Source organism: Mustela putorius, unplaced genomic scaffold (genome assembly GCF_011764305.1).
Source record: "Mustela putorius furo isolate JIRA1106 unplaced genomic scaffold, ASM1176430v1.1 tig00000460_pilon_pilon_pilon, whole genome shotgun sequence".
Lineage (NCBI taxonomy): Eukaryota > Metazoa > Chordata > Mammalia > Carnivora > Mustelidae > Mustela > Mustela putorius.
Genome location: NW_025421389.1, coordinates 20,992,608 through 21,013,427, shown reverse-complemented (window position 1 = coordinate 21,013,427; position 20,820 = coordinate 20,992,608). Strand labels below are relative to the sequence as shown.

Sequence of the window (20,820 nt, the reverse complement as noted above, 5' to 3'; positions counted from 1 at the left end):
GCTCTAGTCTGTGATACAGAGACAAAACTGACAAAATTAAAGAAATGTTTGGGGCTCGAGCATATACGCGCATGCACTCTCTCTCACTCTCTTTAAAATTAAAAAAAAAAAAAAAATTTAAAAAGAAGAAGAAATGAAATGTTTATCAGGAATACCAATAAGATCAGTAGGACCACAAAAGATTTATGTATCAAGGATCAAAAGGATTCTAGAAGCATGAAAATGTAAGAACTAGAGTTCTGGTTCTGGCAGGCCATACACCATTTTGTGATTGTTTCTGTCCTCTGGTTTAGCTGAACATGACTGCAAGTTTAACTAAGGAAGTTGTTAAAGGGGCACCTGGGTGGCTCAGCCCTTAAGCATCTGCCATCAGCTCAGGTCATGATCCCAGGGTCCTGGGATTGAGCCCCACATCGGGCTCCCTGCTCAGCACTGCTTATCCCTCTCCCACTCCCCTTGTATGAGTTCGCTCTCGCTGTGTCTCTTTCTGTCGAATAAATAAATAAAATCTTTAAAAAAAGAAAGTTGGTACAGTCCTTAGGAAGAGGTACTGAGAATAGCAGTTATTAATGTCTTCTCAGGATATTTACATTGATTGGCACAGAGGATTTTTTAAAACTCAGTGAATTTCTAGAAAAATGAAATTCTGTCTTTATTAGTTTTTCTATCCCAGTCATCGACATTTTAAATGACAAAATAGGTAACGCAGCATATGTTTAACCTGCTCAGCCACCGACATTCAGACGTAGAAATGACTGTCATCTAGACTCCCCGTATTGGCTTGCTAACCATAGACATTGTCTACAGGGCCAAAGAAGATGACTTTGGACTGTATCCATAGAGACAACTATCCGTAACATTGAATTACGGGGCTTCCTTTCATTAGAGAACATTTGGCTGACCCTTTGTAAAGAATAATGTGATTTTATATTGAACAACAAAGGACTAGAAGCTTTTTCTTAGGTTGCATCCCAGGAGGCTACCAGTTTATATGTGGTCGTTACTAACTTAGAGTCCTTCTCCTCAAGCTTTTGTTCTCAACTAACTGTAGAGAAACTGTCCGTATAATATATCCAGGTACAATCATTGCAACTGTGCAGTGTCAGACTATCCTGTTGGGCTCTCTTTGTACTTTATCTAATCGTTACTTATTTTACATGGTAACAGCCCAATCTACACCCTCTTCAAGAAAGCTACTGGTCTTTGGATGGTGCTTTCATCTAAAGGCTGCTATTTATAGTTAGTGTCATTTATGTCAAATACTTGGTGACGTTTTCCCAGAGCTATAACCCCTGCCCCTGTCCTGTCAGTAAGTTGTGCGAGTGCCTTCTGTGTCACCACATTCGCAGCTCCCTATATCGTGAAAGAGGATACTTGGATAAATAAATGAGGGTTTGTTTTTCTGGAGCAATCTGTACTCAGCTGTCCTGTATGAGCCTCCTGACCCAATCTCTTCTTCTTTCTTGGGGGCAGGTTGCATGATCAGATGGTAAAAATCAACCAGAACCTGCATCGGCTGCAGGTTGCCTGGCGAGATGCTCAGCAAAGTTCTAGCCCTGCCGCTGACAACCTTCGTGAGCAGTTTGAACGGCTGATGACCATCTACCTTTCTACCAAGACTGCCATGACGGAGCCCCAGATGCTACAGAACTGTCTCAACTTGCAGGTGTCCATGGCTGTTCTGCTCGTCCAGCTGGCCATAGGCAATGAGGGCTCACAGCCAGTTGAGCTAACTTTTCCTTTGCCAGATGGCTACAGCTCTTTGGCTTATGTGCCAGGTAAGCGGGCTCTTCCTTGGGAACTGCCTATTTATAGCTAGCTAAGTTTCACCGGGTCACTTCGGAAGTTTAACCATCAAAGTACCCGTCCTTAATGATCACTCAACTGTTTTTGGAGAAATAACTCGAATTTATAGATAATATCTACTGGTCAAAGGATGGGGGAACCAACAGCTTTTTCCTCAGCCTTGTGTCCCCACTTCTGTGTGTATCAGAAAATAATCCTCAAAGGATTAAGTGCTGCCAGGGTTTTCAGAGCTGTTAGTTTTAGCATTAATATTGTTTCCATTGTCCATCTTCTAAATTTATCTGTCCGGCTCTCCCTGTGCTCTTCTTTAGGGGAAGAAAAACTGTGATCCCCTGTTGGTTAAGGAGATTGTGTATGTAGGTTTGTCGGTGAGGAGTTGGCAGATGCTGTCTATTAGAATCAGGTTGTATGTTCTTGATCACCGTATTGGTCATCTGTTGCTAAATAACAGATCATCCCAAAACGTAGCACCTAAAACAAATGTCGTCTTACACGTATTCTGTGGGTCAGGAGTCCAGGAGTGGCTTGACCGTATGGTTCTGCCTCTGGGTCTCTTCGGGCGGCTGTGGCCGAGCTGGTTCTGCCTCTGGGTCTCTTCATGCGGCTGTGGCCGAGCTGTCGGTCAGGGCCACAGGAATCTGAGGCCTTGACCAGAACTGGAGGATCTGCTTACAAGCCAGGTCATGTGGTTGTTGGCAGACCTCATTTGTTTACTGGCCCCTTTTCCAGGTCACACAGATCTCTCCCTAGTACTGTTCGTGATATGGCAGCTGGCTTCCTTGAGAGCAAGGAAGCTATAGGCTTTTATAACCTCACCATGGAAATACATATACCATTGCTGCTATATGCCTATCCTCTGGGCGAGTGTAGGGAGAGACACACAAGGACATGAATACCAGGAAGCAAAGACAATTGGAGGACCATCCTTGAGACGGATGACCAGAGTCATCTAATGTATTCATCTTTGTTGGAGATTCTTTATCCATCTAAAGGGTTATTTAATGCACAGTTAACCTTGAGTGTGAAATGAATGTCTATCAGTGTACCTTTTTAAGTTGCACTGGTGTGTGAACAGTATTTTGTGTCTCTGCTATTTTCATATTGAATTGGATAGAAATAAAAATTGACTTACCCTTCCTTTTTTTTCCAAAGACTTTATTTATTTGACAGAGACAACAGCAAGAGAGGAAACATAAGCAGGGGAAGTGGAGAAGGAGAAGCAGGCCTCCCACCAAGCAGGGAGCCCAGTGCGGGACTCAGTCCCAGCACCCTGGGATCATGACCTGAGCTGAAGGCAGACAATTAATGACTGAGACCCCCAGGCGCCCTGAAAAATTGACTTACCTTTAAAGGAGAGTCTGCATTTATGACCTTGTCTCCATTCTTAGTACCTACTAAGACATTTGGGACTTTTTAACCTTCATTAGGTAGAGCAAAAGGGAGGAATTTCAATATTGCTTAATACAGAAAGTCAGATGTTTCACTAATTGCAGTAAATGTTTTCTTTTTCAGAATTTTTTGCAGATAACTTGGGCGATTTCCTCATTTTTCTCCGCCGCTTTGCCGATGACATCTTGGAGACATCTGCCGACTCCCTAGAACATGTTCTTCACTTTATTACGATTTTCACTGGAAGCATAGAAAGGTGAGGTTTTGGAAGCTTGGCTCTGATACCACTTAGAGGTGCAGAGCATTCAGAAAACTTCTCAACCAAGAACACACAAGCCTGAATCAGAAGGGCTTGCCTTCAGAAGTGGGGTTAACACTAATGAATCACCTGACCGTGCTTGCGGCTAGCTGGAAATTCCCCGTCTTGAGAGGCATAACAAGCCAAGGACTTTGCCTACAAAGAATCCAAACGTGCTTGTGAGAGAACCAGTGGGAATTCCACTGCAAGTGGCTGGTTAAAATAGTTACCTTAATGCCAAAAACCTTACCAGTGCAGGTAGTTCTGTATGGTCACAAAGTTTACCCTTAACGTTCTGAGTTGCATGAGCAGTCAACACAGGTAAATGCTTTCACATCTCATCTTCTCATTCAGAGCTTCTGCTCCCCTTTCTCAGGGATGCTCACTGACCTGTAGAGTTGCTTCCCTGGAGTTTTTGGTGTCAGGCCAAAGGAAACCGTGTGTGCAAATGGAATGATGCGCAATGCCCTGAGCCGTGTCAGTGAGAAGTAGGTAGAAGCCAGTCCTTCCCTGAGCTGAGTAGACCCAGGGAGAAGTCATGAGCCAACTAGGATTTATCAGGCACACGTGCTGTCCAGCGTCAGTAATGTAGAACTGCAGCCTGACCCTGGCCCTCAGGAAACTTAGAAAGGCAGGTTTCTCCTCGATGAAACTGTCAGGGAATGTAAGCAGTAAACAGTAGATTATTATAGAAGAGTAAACAGAATGGCTAGACATTATAGAGAAACTTGAGTACTCATCCTCATACTTGGCCAGCTGTGATCTCAAAAGTTAAATGATGTCGTACCCTACATTACCCACAGAAACTGACAGCCTGGACAAGACAGAACCCTCTTTTCTCTTCCAGCAGTGGTTCCTCATGTGGAGAAAATTGTCATCAGTTTGAGAGTTAACTTTTCTACCTGCTCAACTGGCTTTCTGTCCTTTGTGCAGAATGAAGAATCCTCACCTAAGGGCCAAACTGGCTGAGGTATTGGAAGCAGTGATGCCCCACCTGGACCAGACGCCAAATCCCTTGGTAACCAGTGTGTTCCACCGGAAACGTGTGTTCTGCAACTTTCCCTATGCAGCCCACCTTGCAGAAGCGCTAATCAAGGTGTTTGTGGACATTGAGTTTACAGGTAAAGCAGTCCAGAACTGAGAAGCAGATCCCTAGTGGAGTCTCCTAGCTTGATCAGTATTTAATGTCAGAAAAATAGCATCAGCCATCAGTTATGGAATATCTATGTGCCAGCCTTGATGCTAAGTGCTTTTTCTTACATTGTTTCATTAATTTGTCACCATCTGGCAAGTTTTACTACATCATCCCTGTTGTACATATAAGGACATGAATGCTTGAAAAGATAATTTGTCTGTGTCATACAACTAAGTGGTAGAATCAGGCTGATTCTGTCTCCCCTCAAAAAGAAAAACAAGAAAAAAAGAAAAACAAGGGTGGGGGCGTTGCCTGGGGTGGATCAGTTGGTAAGCAGTTGACTTTGGCTCAGGTTATGATCTCAGGGTCCTGGGTTGGAGGCCCATGTCAGGCTCCACTCAGCAGGGAATCAGCTTCTCCCTCTCCTTCTGTCCCTCCCCCAACTCTTGCTTCTCTTTTTCTCTCTCTCTCTCTCAAATAGATAAATAAAATCTATGGGGATGCCTGGGTGGCTCAGTCAGTTAAATGATTACCTTCGGCTCAGGTTGTTATCATAGGGGTCCTGGGATCGAGTCCCACATCAGGCTCCTTGCTCTGTGGGGCGCCTGTTTCTCCCTCTGCCTGCCACTTCCTCTGCTTGTGCGTGTGCATACACTCTCTCTCTGACAATAAAAAGAATCTTTAATTTAGAAAATCTAAAAAGACCCACATACTCTTATCAATTTTATTACATGCTTGATTTATGTTCCAGCAAAGTATCCTGTTCAGTTACAACCTATGTCTTTTTTCTTTTTCTAGTGGGGGTTGGGGAGGGGCAGGGGAAGAGGTAGAGGATGAACCTTAAGCAGGAGCCACACCAGTGTGGAGCCTAGTGCGGAGCTCAGTCTCACAACCCTAAGGTCATAACCAACTGACTCACCTAGTCACCCCGACCCCAAGTACTTATTTTTATCTGCCTCAAAATTGCTGAGTAGTGGGACAGTTTTTTCTTTTTTCTTTTTTTTTTTTTAAATATTTTATTTGTTAGAGAGAAAGATCACAAGTAGGCAGGCAGGCAGATGGGGAGAGGGAAGCAGGCTCCCCACTGAGCAGAGAGCCTGATGTGGGACTTGATCCCAGGACCCTGAGATCATGACCTGAGCCGAAGGCAGAGGCTTAACCCACTGAGCCACTCAGGCACCCTATCTTTTTTTTTTTTTTTTTTAAGTAAACTTTGTCTCCAAAGTCAAAGTCAAACTTTGTCTCTCAAACTCACCACCCTGAGATCAAAAGTAAACTGTACCCCATCTCAACCAGTAAATAATATATGTTAGGCACTTATACAAGACCCCTTTTAAAAGAGATGTTCTAAATTAAAAAAATAAAAGTTGTCCTACCATCAGGTAGGATGGTATTTGTTTTTGTTTGTTAACAAATACAGTTAACATTTAAAGAGATAGTTAACATTGTTCTGAGTGCCTTTCCTATTTAAGTCTTGGTTTTGTCACTTGCTCACCTCTGAGCCTTAGTGTCCTCATCTATAACATGGGGTGAAGTGACAACTAATGAGATAGTTCATGTAAATCTTCCTAATACATACACAGTCACACAGTGAATCACTGCAGTTATCTCATTATATGACCATTTCAACCCTTTACATGCGATTCTAATTCCTGTTTTATTTCTGAGCAAGTTGAAGTTTAAAAATATTAAGAGACTTGAAATAAGTAGAGCCAAAGGGAAAACCTGTATATTCTGACTCCAAATCCCATATTCTACTTTCATTATATGACCCAAGCTACAAAGATGGGGCAGTTCCTTTGATTGGTCAAAACAGTATAAGCCTCAGGTTTTTAGCCCCTGACCTGATTTTTCAGGGTTACTAAGAGCCAGTTCATCTTGCAGCTGGAATGTTGTCTATGAGGAACATGGAGGTTACTTAATATCCTGTTCAGCACGTGGCTGTCACTGCCACAACAGTCAGTTTGGAGGCCTCATTCAGAGTCTGATAAGACTTTACATTTGGATATGGAAGTATTTGTTTCCCCTGGCTTTTAGTGGACAGCTTGGTCCTTGTCCTTTTCTGCATGTGGCATCTTTTATGTCTGTCTCCCTCTTTTCTTTTCTTTTCTTTTTTTTTTTTAATTTTTAATTTTTATTTATTTATTTATTTGCGAGAGAGCACAAGCTGTGGGGAGGAGGCAGAGGGAGAGGGAAAAGCAGGCTCCCTGCTGAGCGGAGAGCCCGATGCGGGGCTCGATCCTAGAACCCCGAGACCACGACCCGAGATGCAGACAGATGCCTAACTGACTGAGCCACCCAGGCGCCCCATCTGTCTCCCTCTTATTCTGTTAGTAAGGACATAAGTAAACACTTGGCTGTCATTCTGGGCCTTTGTAAACTCCCAGGGCAGATATTACCAGTTGTCTTGACACATTCAGAATAAAAGAAAATGGCTTCCCAGGCATAAACTCTTATCTTTCTCTAGTAGCACCACCTTTGCTGGGTTTTTGCTCTTACCCTATTCCAGGAGACCCCCATCAATTTGAACAGAAGTTTAATTACCGACGTCCCATGTATCCCATCCTAAGGTACATGTGGGGAACAGATCCCTATCGAGAGAGCATTAAGGTGAGAGAGTTTTTGGTGAAGCCAAAGCTGAGTTCTCTGAGTTTTACTTCAGATATGCCCCACTGAGTTGTGGTTCGGTACTAAAATGGTTTTGTCTTGGGCTGGGACTTAACAGGATTTGGCTGACTATGCCTCTAAGAATTTAGAAGCCATGAATCCCCCGCTTTTCCTCCGCTTTCTTAACCTGCTGATGAACGATGCCATCTTTCTCCTGGATGAAGCCATACAGGTAAGAATAAGTAAATTAAAAAACTTTAGGGATGCATGGGTGGTTTAGTTGATTAAGCGTCTGCCATCCTCTCGGGTCATGACCCAGGGTCCTGGGATCGAGTCCTGGACTGGGCACCCTGCTCAGTGAGGAGCCAGCTTCTCCCTCTCCCTGCCATTCCCTCTGCTTGTGCTCGCTCGCTCTCTCTGACAAACAAAAAAATAAAATATTTAAATAACAATTCTTTAGGACAGATTTAACTGCCCTTATCAAATAATAAATACATACTTTTTACCTTCAGATTAGAATAGAGCAGTCTTGGGACATCTGAGTGGCTCAGTCAGACTTCACTTCAGGTCACAATCTCAGGGTCCTGGGATCGAGTCCTACATCAGGCTCCCTGCTCAGTGGGGAGCTTGCTGCTCCCTCTCCCTCTAACGCTTGCCCTTCCATTTGTGCTCTTTGTCTCTCAAATAAACAAATAAAATCTTAAAAAAAAAAAATGTTAGAATAGACCAATCTTTATGCCCATAGTACCAGTTTGGACACCAAAAATTTGTGAGAAGTAATGTACCATGAACCTTGCCATTACAGAGGTTGATAGATATTATTACATTAGAGACCAATATCAAGGGTCATTGAAGCCTCATAAACTTGGGCGATAAAGTGGAAAAGAAAGCTAAAACTAAGGTAAACCAGCATGATTAATCATGCTAGCAGCACAGAAGGAAATCCGAAGACCTCGCATTTGGTCAATAACTTTCTTTTTTTTTTTTTAAAAAAGATTGTATTTATTTATTTGAGAGAGAGACAGTGAGCGAGAGCATGAGCGAGGAGAAGGTCAGAGGGAGAAACAGACTCCCTACGGAGCCGGGAGCCCGATGCGGGACTCAATCCTGGGACTCTGGGATCATGACCTGAGCCGAAGGCAGTCACTTAACCAACTGAACCACCCAGGCGTCCCTGATCAATAACTTTCAACCATTGTCCATCCCAACCCATGAGTAACAGTGACTCACTAAGGCAATGATTCTTATTCCCTTCCTGAAAGATTCTGATTTTTGTGCCACTACTTGATAAAAACTCTCTGGTTTTGGTTATTTTTTCATATAAACACTGCAGGTCACCAGACTCTTCACCTATCCGTAGGCTCTCACATCTTTACATTTGAAACGTGTGTTTCCCAAAGTCTTCACCTGGGTGCCTGTCACCAGCTTCAGTGCATCATATCCTTACTCGTTCCTCATGGAGCTGCTTTTTGCTCATATTAAAAACTCCCCTAGGGGGCGCCTGGGTGGCTCAGTTGTTAAGTGTCTGCCTTCAGCTCAGGTCATGATCCCAGAGTCCTTGGATCAAGACCCACAGCGGGCTCTCTGCTTTGTAGGAAGCCTGCTACTCCCTCTCTCACTCCCCCTGCTTGTGTTCCCTCTCTAGCTGTGTCTCTCTGCCAAATAAATAAATAAAATCTTTAAAAAAAAAAAAATACAACTTCCCTGGGGTGCCTGGGTGGCTCAGTTGGTTAAGCATCTGCCTTTGGCTCAGGTCATGATCCCAGGGTCCTGGGATCAAGCCACATATCAGACTCCCTGTTCGGCAAGCCTGCTTCTCCTTCTCCCTCTGCCTACTGCTCCCCCTGCTGTGCTCTCTGTCAAATAAATAAATAAATAATCTTAAGAAAGGGGCACTGAAAGAAACCCACTGGGTGGCTCAATGGGTTAAGCCTCTGCCTTTGGCTCAGGTCATGATCCCAAGGCTCTGGGATCGAACCCCAAATGGGGCTCTCTGCTCAGTGGGGAGCCTCCTTCCCCCTCTCTCTGCCTGCTGCTCTGCTTACTTGTGCTTACTCTCTGTGTGTCAAATAAATAAATAAAATCTTAAAAAAAATAAAATAAAATCTTAAGGAAAAAAAGTTCCCTTATCGGTGGTGACCGCTGTAAGAAAGCTAAGGCAGTGGCCCAAAGGTGCATGAGGCAGGTAAGCCATGCAGGTGGCCTGTGGGATAGCCACAAGCTCCTCATACTGATTTGCAGTCCCCCAGTAACATACATACAGACATACATAGGTACATACATTTATTTATTTGTTTATTAAGATTTATTTATTATTTGACAGAGAGAGACACAGGGAGACAGGGAACACAAGCAGGGGGGAGTGGGAGAAGGAGAAACAGGCTTCCCACTGAGCAGGGAGCCCAATGTGAGCTCAACCTCAAGAACCTGGGATCGTGACCCGAGCCAAAGGCAGATGCTTAACGGCTGAGCCACCCAGGCACCCCAGTAACTTGTATTTAATCTGTGAGGAGAGTTCTTGCTTTTTTCATAGTCCCATACTTCTTGATTTTAGATAGGCTTTCATGGAAAACACGAGCAAGTCCTTTAATAAATAGACCCTTCTGAGCAAGAGCTCTGTGATACAAAGAATGATACCAGATGGCATTGTCATAGGACTGCAAGAATGATGAGAAGTAGACAGTTTTTAATATTTATGCTTCTCCTTCCAGACATCTTGCATACTTGATAGAGCTTTGTTTTTTGAAAGGCAGTTTGGGGTTTGGTTTTGTTGGGACTTTTGGAGGTTTTGGGGGGGTTTTTTGTTGTTTTTGTTGTTTTTCATTTTTTAAGAAGGATTTGTCCCTTTTTTTCATTTCAGCCTGTTTATTTTTGCCTGGATTTCAGACACGATACTATTTATCCTCCTTTCTATTTCAGAGACTGTAATACTCACATGGAACAAATGAGTAAAACAAATCTATATGGAACCTCAGCCCTATGCTGAGAAGTAAAGGCTCATATTTCTTACATAGTCCCCCGTTTTCCTGGTTACTAAACTAGATTTTAGGGATGTCTGGGTGGCTCAGTTGGTTAAGTATATGCCTTTGGCTCAAGTCAGCATCCCAGGGTCCTAGGATGGAGTCCCACATAGGACTCCCTGCTCATCAGGGAGCTTGCCTCCCCCTCTGCCTGCCAGTCCCCCTATTTGTGCATGCTTGCTTGCTCGCTCACTCTCTCTCTGACAAAAAAATAAATAAAATCTTTTTTTTAATTAATATAAAGACAAACTAGATTTTAAATAGAACGGCTTATAAATAAATAAATAAATAAATAAATAGAAGGGCTTAAGGGGCTGGGTGGCTTAGTTGGTTGAGCATCCAACTCTTTAAAGACTTTATTTATTTATTTGACAGACAAAGATCACAAGTAGGCAGAAAGGCAGGCAGGAAGGGGGGAAAGCAGGCTCCCTGCTGAGCAGAGAGCCTGATTCGGGGCTCGATCCCAGGACCCTGAGATCATGACCTGAGCCAAAGACAGGCTTAACCTTAACACTGAGCCACCCAGGCACCCTGAGCATCCAACTCTTAATTTTGTCTCGGGTGGTGGGGTCGAGCCCCATGTCACACTCTGCATTCAACAGAGAATCTACTTGAGATCTCTCTCCCTCTGCTTCTGTCCCTCTACCTGTTCTCACGCTCTTGCAGATAAATAAATTGTAAAAATTTAAAAATTAATATAACCACTGAAATATCATCTTCTCTTCAACTGTACTTTCTTCTCTGATACATTTCACCTCTGGTTTCTGTAGTATTTGAGCAAGATAAAGATTCAACAGATTGAGAAAGACCGAGGTGAATGGGATAGTCTGACTCCAGAAGCCCGCCGAGAGAAGGAGGCTGGCCTACAGATGTTTGGACAGCTGGCACGTTTCCATAACATCATGTCCAATGAAACAATTGGTACCCTTGCCTTTCTGACATCAGGTAAGGACAAAGCACTGTGTTCCCAAAAAATCCAGTGGTCAAGATCTGCTTCATTTGACGGATCAGCCCTGCTGAAACTAAGAAGTCAGACTCTGGCAATAGTATTCTACACAATGTGAGAGGGAAATGAACCACTAGAGAAGCTTCAAGAAGGATGATGCCCAGGGCACCCAGATGGCTCAGTCAGGCATCCAACTCTTTTTTTTTTTTTTTTTAAGATTTTATTTATTTATTTATTTGACAGAGAGAGATCACAAGTAGGCAGAGAGGCAGGCAGAGAGAGAGAGAGAGAGGAGGAAGCAGACTCCTCCCCGCCGAGCAGAGAGCCCGATGCGGGACTCGATCCCAGGACCCTGAGATCATGACCTGAGCCGAAGACAGCGGCTTAACCCACTGAGCCACCCAGGCGCCCAGGCATCCAGCTCTTGATCACACAGCTCAGGTCTTGATCTCAGGGTCATGAGATCACATGACCACATAGACTATGCGTTGAGCTCCACACTGGACACAGAGCCTACTTAAAATTAAAAAGAAGATGCCTGTTGAAATGAGAAACATTCACCCTCACACAGCTTGCCAGAAAGCATAAGTTAGTATAATTTTTCTTGAGAACAAGTTAGCCATATAAATATATCTGGGGGAGAGTGTGTGTATTAACCTGAAAACATTCTTGAACTCTAGTTAAATGTGGTAGATCAAAGACACTTACCTGTACTCCCTCTCAAGCTACAGTATCCAGTTCGGTGGCCACTTGCCACATGTGTTTATTAGGCATCTTTTTTTTTAAGATTTTATTTATTTATTTGACAGAGAGAGATCACAAGTAGGCAGAGAGGCAGGCAGAGAGAGGGGGAAGCAGGCTCCCCGCTGAGCCGAGAGCCTGATGCAGGGCTCGATCCCAGGACCCTGAGATCATGACCTTAAAGATTTTATTTATTTGTTTGACAGAGAGAGCTACCACAAGTAGGCAGAGAGAGAGAGAGGGAAACAGGCTCCCCGCTGAGCAGAGAACCCAATGTGGGGCTTGATCCCAGGACCCTGAAATCATGACCCGAGCCAAAGGCAGAGGCCTAACCCGCTTAGCCACCCAGGTGCCCCAAGACTTAGAAGTTTTTTGTTTTTTTTTTTTCATGCCATAAGTTTATTTACAAACATATTGAGTATGCTGAATTCAAGAGTTTGATCCATTTTTCAAAGAGACTGCACCTCTTAAAATGTTCCTTTCCACATCTGTTTGATGGATCAATTAAAACATCCTTACTTCTTAAGCAATTGATGTCTTACTATAAAAAAAGGTGCAGCAAATCCAGATCCAAAGTACAAAGTCATCATAACTAGCAATCGCCACTTGTTTTCCACTGAAAATGGCAAATTCTTCCCTGGGCCCTCCTCATAGTGGCTCCTACAGACCACAGAGGTTGTGAACCTCCGGATGCTCTGTCCCAACATAGCGCCGTTGGAAGTTTTGTGAAAAGCTCAGAGCCTGAGACGGTACAAACGGCAGCACCCCCGAGGTCCTCCTCTTTTCACGACCTTGCTCCTCAGCGCGTAGGAGCCAAAAGGGAAGAGTAGGGTTTTTTTTCCCTAAGATTTTATTTATTTATTTATTTGAGAGAGAGACAGTGAGAGAGAGCATGAGTGAGGAGGTCAGAGAGAGAAGCAGACTCCCCGTGGAGCTGGGAGCCCGATAAGGGACCGATCCCGGGACTCCGGGATCATGACCTGAGCCAAAGGCAGTTGTCCAACCAACTGAGCCCCCCAGGCATCCCAGTATTTTTTTTAAAAAGTAAAATATTTCTTCTTAAAAATATTCTTTAGGGACGCCTGGGTGGCTCAGTTGGTTGGACGACTGCCTTCGGCTCAGGTCATGATCCTGGAGTCCCGGGATCGAGTCCCGCATCGGACTCCCAGCTCCATGGGGAGTCTGCTTCTCTCTCTGACCTTCTCCTTGTTCATGCTCTCTCTCACTGTTTCTCTCTCAAGTAAATAAATAAAATCTTAAAAAAATATATATATATATATATATTCTTTAAAAAAGGAAGTAAAGGGGCGCCTGGGTGGCTCAGTGGGGTAAAGCCTCTGCCTTCGGTTCAGGTCATAATCCTGGGGTCCTGGGATCAAGCCCCACCTCGGGCTCTCTGCTCAGCGGGGAGCCTGCTTCCTCCTCTCTCTCTGTCTGCCTCTCTGCCTCCTTGTGATCTCTGCCTATCAAATAAATAAATAAAATCTTAAGAAAAAAAAAAGGAAGTAAAATATTTCTTCTTAAAAAATAATAATTTTTTATTGATTACATATGAAATGATAACCAAGAATCGCCAGACATTTGAGGAAATCCTCCAACATGAAACACAGATACTGGATGAAAAAAAAGTTTGGGTTTTTTTTTTGTTTTTTTGTTTTTTAAGATTTTTTATTTATTTATTTGACAGAGAGAAATCACAAGTAGATGGAGAGGCAGGCAGAGAGAGAGGGAAGCAGGCTCCCTGCTGAGCAGAGAGCCCGATGCGGGACTCGATCCCAGGACCCTGAGATCATGACGTGAGCCAAAGGCAGCGGCTTAACCCACTGAGCCACCCAGGCGCCCCGAAAAAAAAATGTTTAAGATTTTATTTATTTACTTGTTTGTCAGAGAGAGCGAGCACACACAGGCAGGCAGAGTGGCAGGCAGAGAATGAGAGAAGCAGGCTCCCTGCTGAGCAAGGAGCCTAGTGTGGGACTCAATCCCAGGACTCTGAGATCATGACCTGAACTGAAGGCAGTGGCTTAACTGACTGAGCCACCAAGGCATCCCTGGATGAAAACATTTTTAAGAGCTGTTTATAATCTCAGAGGAATAAGAGAAGATCTAGCGTCCATAAAACAAGAACAAAGAGGCAATAAACGGTACTATTCAAAGAACAAGAAAGAGATCTTGGATACTGAAAATAAAGTTAAAGTAATTTTTACCTGTCAGTAGAAGGGTTAGAAGATCATATGAAGGAGCTCTTCCATGAAAGTAGAAAAGAAAGAAGAAGTGTTGGAAATTAAAATGGAAAGGATAAGAAAACAAAGGATCAATCCAGAAAGTCTCAAAAGAGTAAATGGTGTGGAGGAAATTACCAAAGAAATAATACCAAAAATTCTCAAAAACTAAAAGCCTCTTACTTGAAAGTGCCACAATGTGCCTGGCACAGGGACCTTTTAAACTCTCACTCTGAGGTGACTTTGTGACATTTCAGGAAATCAAGGTAAAGAGAAGAGCCTAAAATGTCCCAAGAAAAGTCAGCTAATGTCCAGTGTTTTAAGTATAAAATGTCTTTGATTTTCCCAACAATGACATTGGAAGCTGGAACACACTCCTCATGGAAAATAGTTTTTCAGCCCAGAATGCCATAACCAGCCTCACTGTCATTTCTGTTTGTAGGTAAACATGAGGACATTTTCAAGGGTGAAGGCATCAGATTTACTTCCAGTACAGCGTTCCTTGAGAAGTTAAAAAAGATATATTCCAGGGGCGCCAGGGTGGCTCAGTGGGTTAAAGCCTCTGCTTTTGGCTCAGGTCATGATCCCAGGGTCCTGGGATAGAGCCCTGCACTGTACCCAGTACCCTGAGACCATGACCCGAGCAGAAGGCAGAGGCTTAACCCACTGAGCCACCCAGGCGCCCCCAAAAGTGAAATCTTAAAAAAAAGACAAGGGGCACCTGGGTGGCTCAGTGGGTTAAAGCCTCTGCCTTTGGCTCAGGTCATGATGCCAGGATCTTCTCTCTGCTCCGCGGAGAGCCTGCTTCCTCCTCTCTCCCCCTGCCTGCCTCTCTGCCGACTTGTGATCTCTGTCTGTCAAATAAATAAATAAAATCTTTAAAAAAAAAAAAAAGATACATTCCATCAAAGTGAGAGAGTAAATCCAGAGGAGGAAGGTGGAATCCCATTGGAGACAAAGAAAGTGTCCAGGATGGTGGTAAAAGGAACTTGTATGACCACCATGCAACAGGCTGATAGAGCAAGGAGTCCAGATTGAAGTGACAGATGGGAGCTTCCAGATGGAGCATTTCCAAAAAATACAGAACTGCTAGAAATGATCTTATTGAGGGGGCGCCTGAGTGGCTGTCATTGGGCGTCTGCCTTCGGCTCAGGTCATGATTCCCGGGTCCTGAGACAGAGCCTTCAAGCTCCCTGCTCTGTGGGAAGCCTGCTTCTCCCTCTCCCACTCCCCTTGCTTGTGTTCCCTCTCACTCTGTGTCTCTCTCTGTCAAATAAATAAAATCTTTTTTTTTTTTTAAGATTTTATCTGTTTATTTGACAGAAAGAAAGAAAACACAAGCGGACAGAGTGGCAGAGAGAGGGAGTGGGAAAAGTAGGCTCCCCACTGAGCAAGGAGCCCGATGCAGGACTCGATCCCAGGGTCATGACCTGAGCTGAAGGCATCGGCTTAACTGACTGACACCCAGGTGTCCCATAAATAAAATCTTTAAAAAAAAAAAGAAAGAAAGAAAGAAAGAAGGAAATCCTATCAAGAGTTTTACATTTCTGGTGGAGAGGTTAGAAAGATTTAGTGATTGGTACTCTGAAAATAAGCAAACAGATTTTTACAAAGTTACATTAAAAAGTATATATATTACCAGGGTGCCTAAGTGGCTCATTCGGTTGAGCGTCCAACTCTTGGTTTCAGCTCAGGTCATGATCTCAGGATTGTGGGATAGAGCCCCGCATTGGGTTCAGTGCTTAGTGGGGAGTCGGCTTGAAGAGTCTCTGCTGCTGCCCTTCCCCCCACTCGTACAACCGCTCTGTCTCTCTCAAATAGATAAATCCTTTTTTTTTTTAGTATATGTCTTATTTTATATATGTAATCACTAGGATACTATATGGCTCTGCTGTGAGTGATATTTTTACAATCTTCATGACATAAACTAAATTATTTAACCAAAGATTTTATTAGATACTGGGATTTCTATTTGGAAGAGAAAGACAGGAAATACGAGCTAAACTCTTGTCAGTAGTGGAGTCAATAGACTGACTAAAACTAAAACTAACTTACCAAGACAAGGTATGTGTTAATGTATTTTTTTTTTTAATTTTTGGAGTTTATGTCCTGTGCCCTAGCAATTCCTTACAAAATCATTGTAAGGAAGTAGTAACTGCAAAATATGTACATAGTGAAGTTAATAAGTGAAATGGTGGGGCACCTGGCTGGTTCATTCAGTGGAGAATATGATTCTTGTCCCAGGGTTGTTAGTGTGAGCCCCACATTGGGTGTGGAGTTTCCTCAAAAATAAAATCTTTTCTGGGCGTCTGGATGGCTCAGTGTGTTAAGCCTCTGCCTTCGGCTCAGGTCATGATCCCAGTGTCCTGGGATCGAACCCCTCATCAGGCTCTCTGCTCAGCAGGGAGTCTGCTTCCCTCTCTCTCTGCCTGCCTCTCTGCCTACTTGTGATCTCTGTCTGTCAAATAAATTTTAAAAATCTTCAAAAAACAAATTTTAAAAAATAAAATAAAATCTTTCTTGTGTAAATAGATATGAGATGTTTATAATAGAATGTCTAGCAGTAAAAATAATGTCTAGCAATAAAGATAAGTAACACACATTGGGAAATTGTGTGGCCATTAAAAAGAATGCAAATCGAGGAGGAAGAAGAGGAAAATTTTTTTTTTAAAGTACAAATCATTGGGGCGCCTGGGTGGCTCAGTGGGTTAAAGCCTCTGTCTGCTGCTCAGGTCATGATCTCGGGGTCCTGGGATCGAGCCCCGCATCGGGCTCTCTGCTCAGCAGAGGGCCTGCTTCCCTTCCCCTCTCTCTGCCTGCCTCTCTGCCTACTTGTGATCTCTGTCAAATAAATAAAATATTAAAAAAATTAAAATAAAATAAAAGTACAAATCATTGCTACCCTACAGAACTTTGTCTTATGGAAAAGCTTATAAATCTGGACTCATACTGTAGAAACTAGCCATGTGTGGCTGTTGAACACTTGAGATGTGAGGTCAGTGTGCCTACGAAACTGAATTTTGAAATTAACTTAAATAGACACGTCAGGCCAGCCACTGGCTATCATGTCGGACAACACAGGGACATATATTTACCAAAATGGTGAGATATTTATGATATGGCTAATGAAAAAGTAAGTTATAGAATATATACATGCAATCATTTTGTTTTAAAAATATGTATGTTTGTAAATATGGACAGAAAAGCTAGAAGGATGTATTTGAAAATGTTAACAGTGTTTATTTCTGGGTGGTAGTTTGATAATTTGTTTTTGCTCACCAATGTTTTGTGACATGCCTACAATGAAAATGTATTACTCATATAATTTTTAAAACATTCCCCAGAGGTCTCCAAGTGAAACTTTAAGACATAATAAGTGAAAGATGACTTATAGGTTGAGTTTTCACAGACTGCCTTTTTTTCTAGAGATCAAATCACTCTTTGTGCATCCTTTCCTGGCTGAGCGCATCATCTCCATGCTGAACTACTTCCTGCAGCACCTGGTTGGCCCCAAGATGGGGGCCTTAAAAGTCAAGGACTTCAGTGAATTTGACTTCAAACCCCAGCAGCTCGTATCAGATATCTGCACAATCTACTTAAATCTTGGGTACCTGAGATTTAATTGGGCAAGCCAGAGGGAATGCTGATGTTCTAATTTGGGGTTTTGATAATGGAATGACTGGTAATTATGTGGAAATAGAAAAGAAATGGTTCATTTCTAGTTGGTTGATGAAAGAATTTTACGTAGTTTTAATCATGAAATTTTGTCTGACTTCTGGGACACTGTTTAAAATTTTCAGCATTCTGCCTGTATCTGTGCAAAGGTAAACTTTAATACTTGTAACCAGTGTTTAGAAAAGCAGTATTCTTTTTAAGGTTACGGAAGACTTGATAGACTTCATTCCTAAAAATTAGAAGAAATCTTTCTGTATCAAAAGAACATTGATGGCATGTAAGAGATGGGGAACCTTGTTCCTCAGGACCTTTCCTCTGATGCTCAGTTTCTTTCTGATGCTGACCTTCCAGGGATGAGGAGAACTTCTGTGCTACGGTGCCCAAGGATGGACGTTCCTATTCCCCAACTCTCTTTGCACAGACAGTCCGAGTCCTCAAGAAAATAAATAAGCCCGGGAATATGATTGTGGCTTTCAGCAACTTAGCAGAGAGAATCAAGGTAAGGCAAGGAGGATTTGTTTATTAACTTACTCAGTAGAAATCACTGTGTTCACTCAACTGTTCTGCTGGTTACCCAATTTCAAGGGGTGAAAAGGGTATTGCCTTGGGACGCCTGGGTTGCTCAGTGGGTGGCTCTCTGCCTTGGGGCTCAGGTCATGATCCCAGGGTCCTGGGATCGAGGCCTGCATCACGCTCTCTGCTCGGCAGGGAGTTTGCTTCCCCCTCTCTCTGCCTGCCTCTCTGCCTACTTGTGATCTCTCCCTCTCTGTCAAATAAATAAATAAAACCTTTAAAAAAAAAATGAATTCCGGTTAGAAACTACAATGTTAGTTTCAGGTGTACAAGACTGTAATTAAAGAATTCCATCCAGGGGCGCCTGGGTGGCTCAGTGGGTTAAGCCGCTGCCTTCGGCTCAGGTCATGATCTCGGAGTCCTGGGATCGAGTCCCACATCAGGCTCTCTGCTCAGCAGGGAGCCTGCTTCCTCCTCTCTGCCTGCCTCTCTGCCTACTTGTGATCTCTCTCTGTCAAATAAATAAATAAAATCTTTAAAAAAAAAAAAAAAAAAGAATTCCATCCATCACCATATCATCGTATCATCACTACCATATTCTTAATTCTCTTTTCAACGTGAAAGGGAAGAACAGAAAATTGATTTAAGAAGCTTCTACTAGGAGAGAAGAATATACAGCCTTTTGTAGACTGTTTCTGTACAGTGTTACAATAGACTTGAAAATCTATATTGTTAATGCAAAACTTTTTCAGATAAAATTCAAGATCAGTTGTCTTTAGTCTTTTGATTTGTATAGATTTTCTTTTTTTTTTTTTTTAAGATTTTGTTTATTTACTTGACAGAGATCACAAGGAGGAAGAGAGAGGGACAGAGAGTAGGGGGGAAGCAGGCTCCCTGCTGAGCAGAGAGCCCGATGTGGGGCTCTATCCCAGGACCCTGAGATCATGAGCAGAGCCAAAGGCAGAGGCTTAACCCACTGAGCCACCCAGGCACCCTAGATTTTCTTTGTTCATTATATTTGTAGTTAGTAGTTGGCTTCTATGGGAATAGTAATATATTTTGTAGATGAAAATACTATCTTGCATTCAACTAATCCCCTTTGGTGGAGTTTGACAGAGCTCCATTAGTTACAAAGAAGGAAAAATCATGGCACAGGCTCTAATAATAGAAAACCTTCCTTATTTAAAAAAAAAAAAAAAAAAGAAAACCTTCTTTGTTAACATGCATGTTCCCTTCACTGAATTACTTTTTTTATTGAATTGAGCTCCATCTTGCCTAGAGCTTAGCCAGATGGGTCCCTGAGGAACTAGAGTCATGAAGGGATCAAAATGTTGAAGCTACTTTTAAACTCCTCCCATACCTGTTTGTACCTAAAACCAGAAGCTGCTTTTCATACACTGACTGCATGAGTGACTCTGCAAATAACTCTCTTACCACTGTCCCCTTTGCAATGATGACATTTACAGTAGGACTGCTGCCAGGAGGATCTTGTGTGTGATAAGTTTCTTTGTTAACACTTAAACCCATCTCTGGTCATGACTGCCAGCCGCTGAGCCACACTGAGGTTTGGGAGTTGGGGTTGAATGCTCAGCTTGCTTTTATAACGTCCCTGGCCTCTTTAGAAAATAAAGCTACCCTGGGTGGCTCAGTCATTAAGCGGCTGCCTGCAGCTCAGGTCATGATCCCAGGGTCCTGGGATCGAGCCTGTCTTTGGGCTCCCTGCTCAGGGGGATGCCTGCTTCTCCCTCTCCTACTCCCCCTGCTTATGTTCCCTCCCTGTGTCTCTTTCTGTCAAATAAATGAATAAAATCTTTTTTTTTTTTAAAGGCTGAGAATTGCCATTGTTACTCTAAAGGGTCCTCAGTGACCTTTTAAGGTTATAGTCACTGAGTATTTGGAATTCAGCTGCTCTGTGAATTCACCTTAACGACCAGTTGTTTGTGCTTAGTCTCTAGCTGACCTCCAACAACAGGAGGAGGAGACCTACGCAGACGCCTGTGATGAGTTTCTGGATCCCATCATGAGCACACTTATGTCTGACCCTGTGGTGCTGCCGTCCTCCAGAGTCACTGTGGATAGATCCACCATTGCCAGACATTTGCTCAGGTATGCAAGTCCCAAAGAGCAGCCTCAAGACAATAGACGTGTGTGTTTGCTCTCCTTTTTCCCCAGTTCCTAATACACCCAGGATGTGATTCATATTGTTGATTTATAAATGAGTTAGAGAGGCATTTCGGGAGAGGTATATCAGTTGACTGTTAAGGATTTAAACATCCAAAACGAGACACTTTGTTGAGAAATGGTGGCCCTAACCCCTTACCTGCTCCTTCCTTGAAGAAATCATTTCTATCAGATGTTATAAATTATTAACCTGAAGACTTGAACTTGTTTTAATTGTGTTTAAGGTGTAAAAATATGAGAAGTTTGTTTTGTTTAAGTCCAGTATACACTGTAGCCATCATGCATAGGTT

General features: G+C 43.0%; 2 protein-coding genes across 2 annotated transcripts in view; one reads left to right on the top strand and one right to left on the bottom strand.

The window, feature by feature from the left end:
* UBE4A (ubiquitination factor E4A) overlaps nt 1-20,820 on the top strand; it is a 42,427-nt gene that overhangs the window by 17,852 nt on the left and 3,755 nt on the right. The window contains exons 11-19 of the mRNA XM_045080475.1: nt 1,474-1,778; nt 3,319-3,451; nt 4,427-4,614; nt 7,138-7,238; nt 7,354-7,467; nt 11,026-11,200; nt 17,588-17,768; nt 18,188-18,335; nt 20,298-20,455. Coding sequence (XP_044936410.1) covers nt 1,474-1,778; nt 3,319-3,451; nt 4,427-4,614; nt 7,138-7,238; nt 7,354-7,467; nt 11,026-11,200; nt 17,588-17,768; nt 18,188-18,335; nt 20,298-20,455 — 1,503 coding nt within the window. The remainder of the gene's footprint in view (nt 1-1,473; nt 1,779-3,318; nt 3,452-4,426; nt 4,615-7,137; nt 7,239-7,353; nt 7,468-11,025; nt 11,201-17,587; nt 17,769-18,187; nt 18,336-20,297; nt 20,456-20,820) is intronic.
* Nucleotides 12,318-12,667, bottom strand: LOC123392187 (cytochrome c oxidase subunit 7C, mitochondrial-like). The gene has a single exon (XM_045080476.1). It carries the CDS (start codon nt 12,647-12,649, stop codon nt 12,458-12,460), a length of 192 nt encoding a protein of 63 aa, XP_044936411.1. The 5' UTR covers nt 12,650-12,667; the 3' UTR covers nt 12,318-12,457.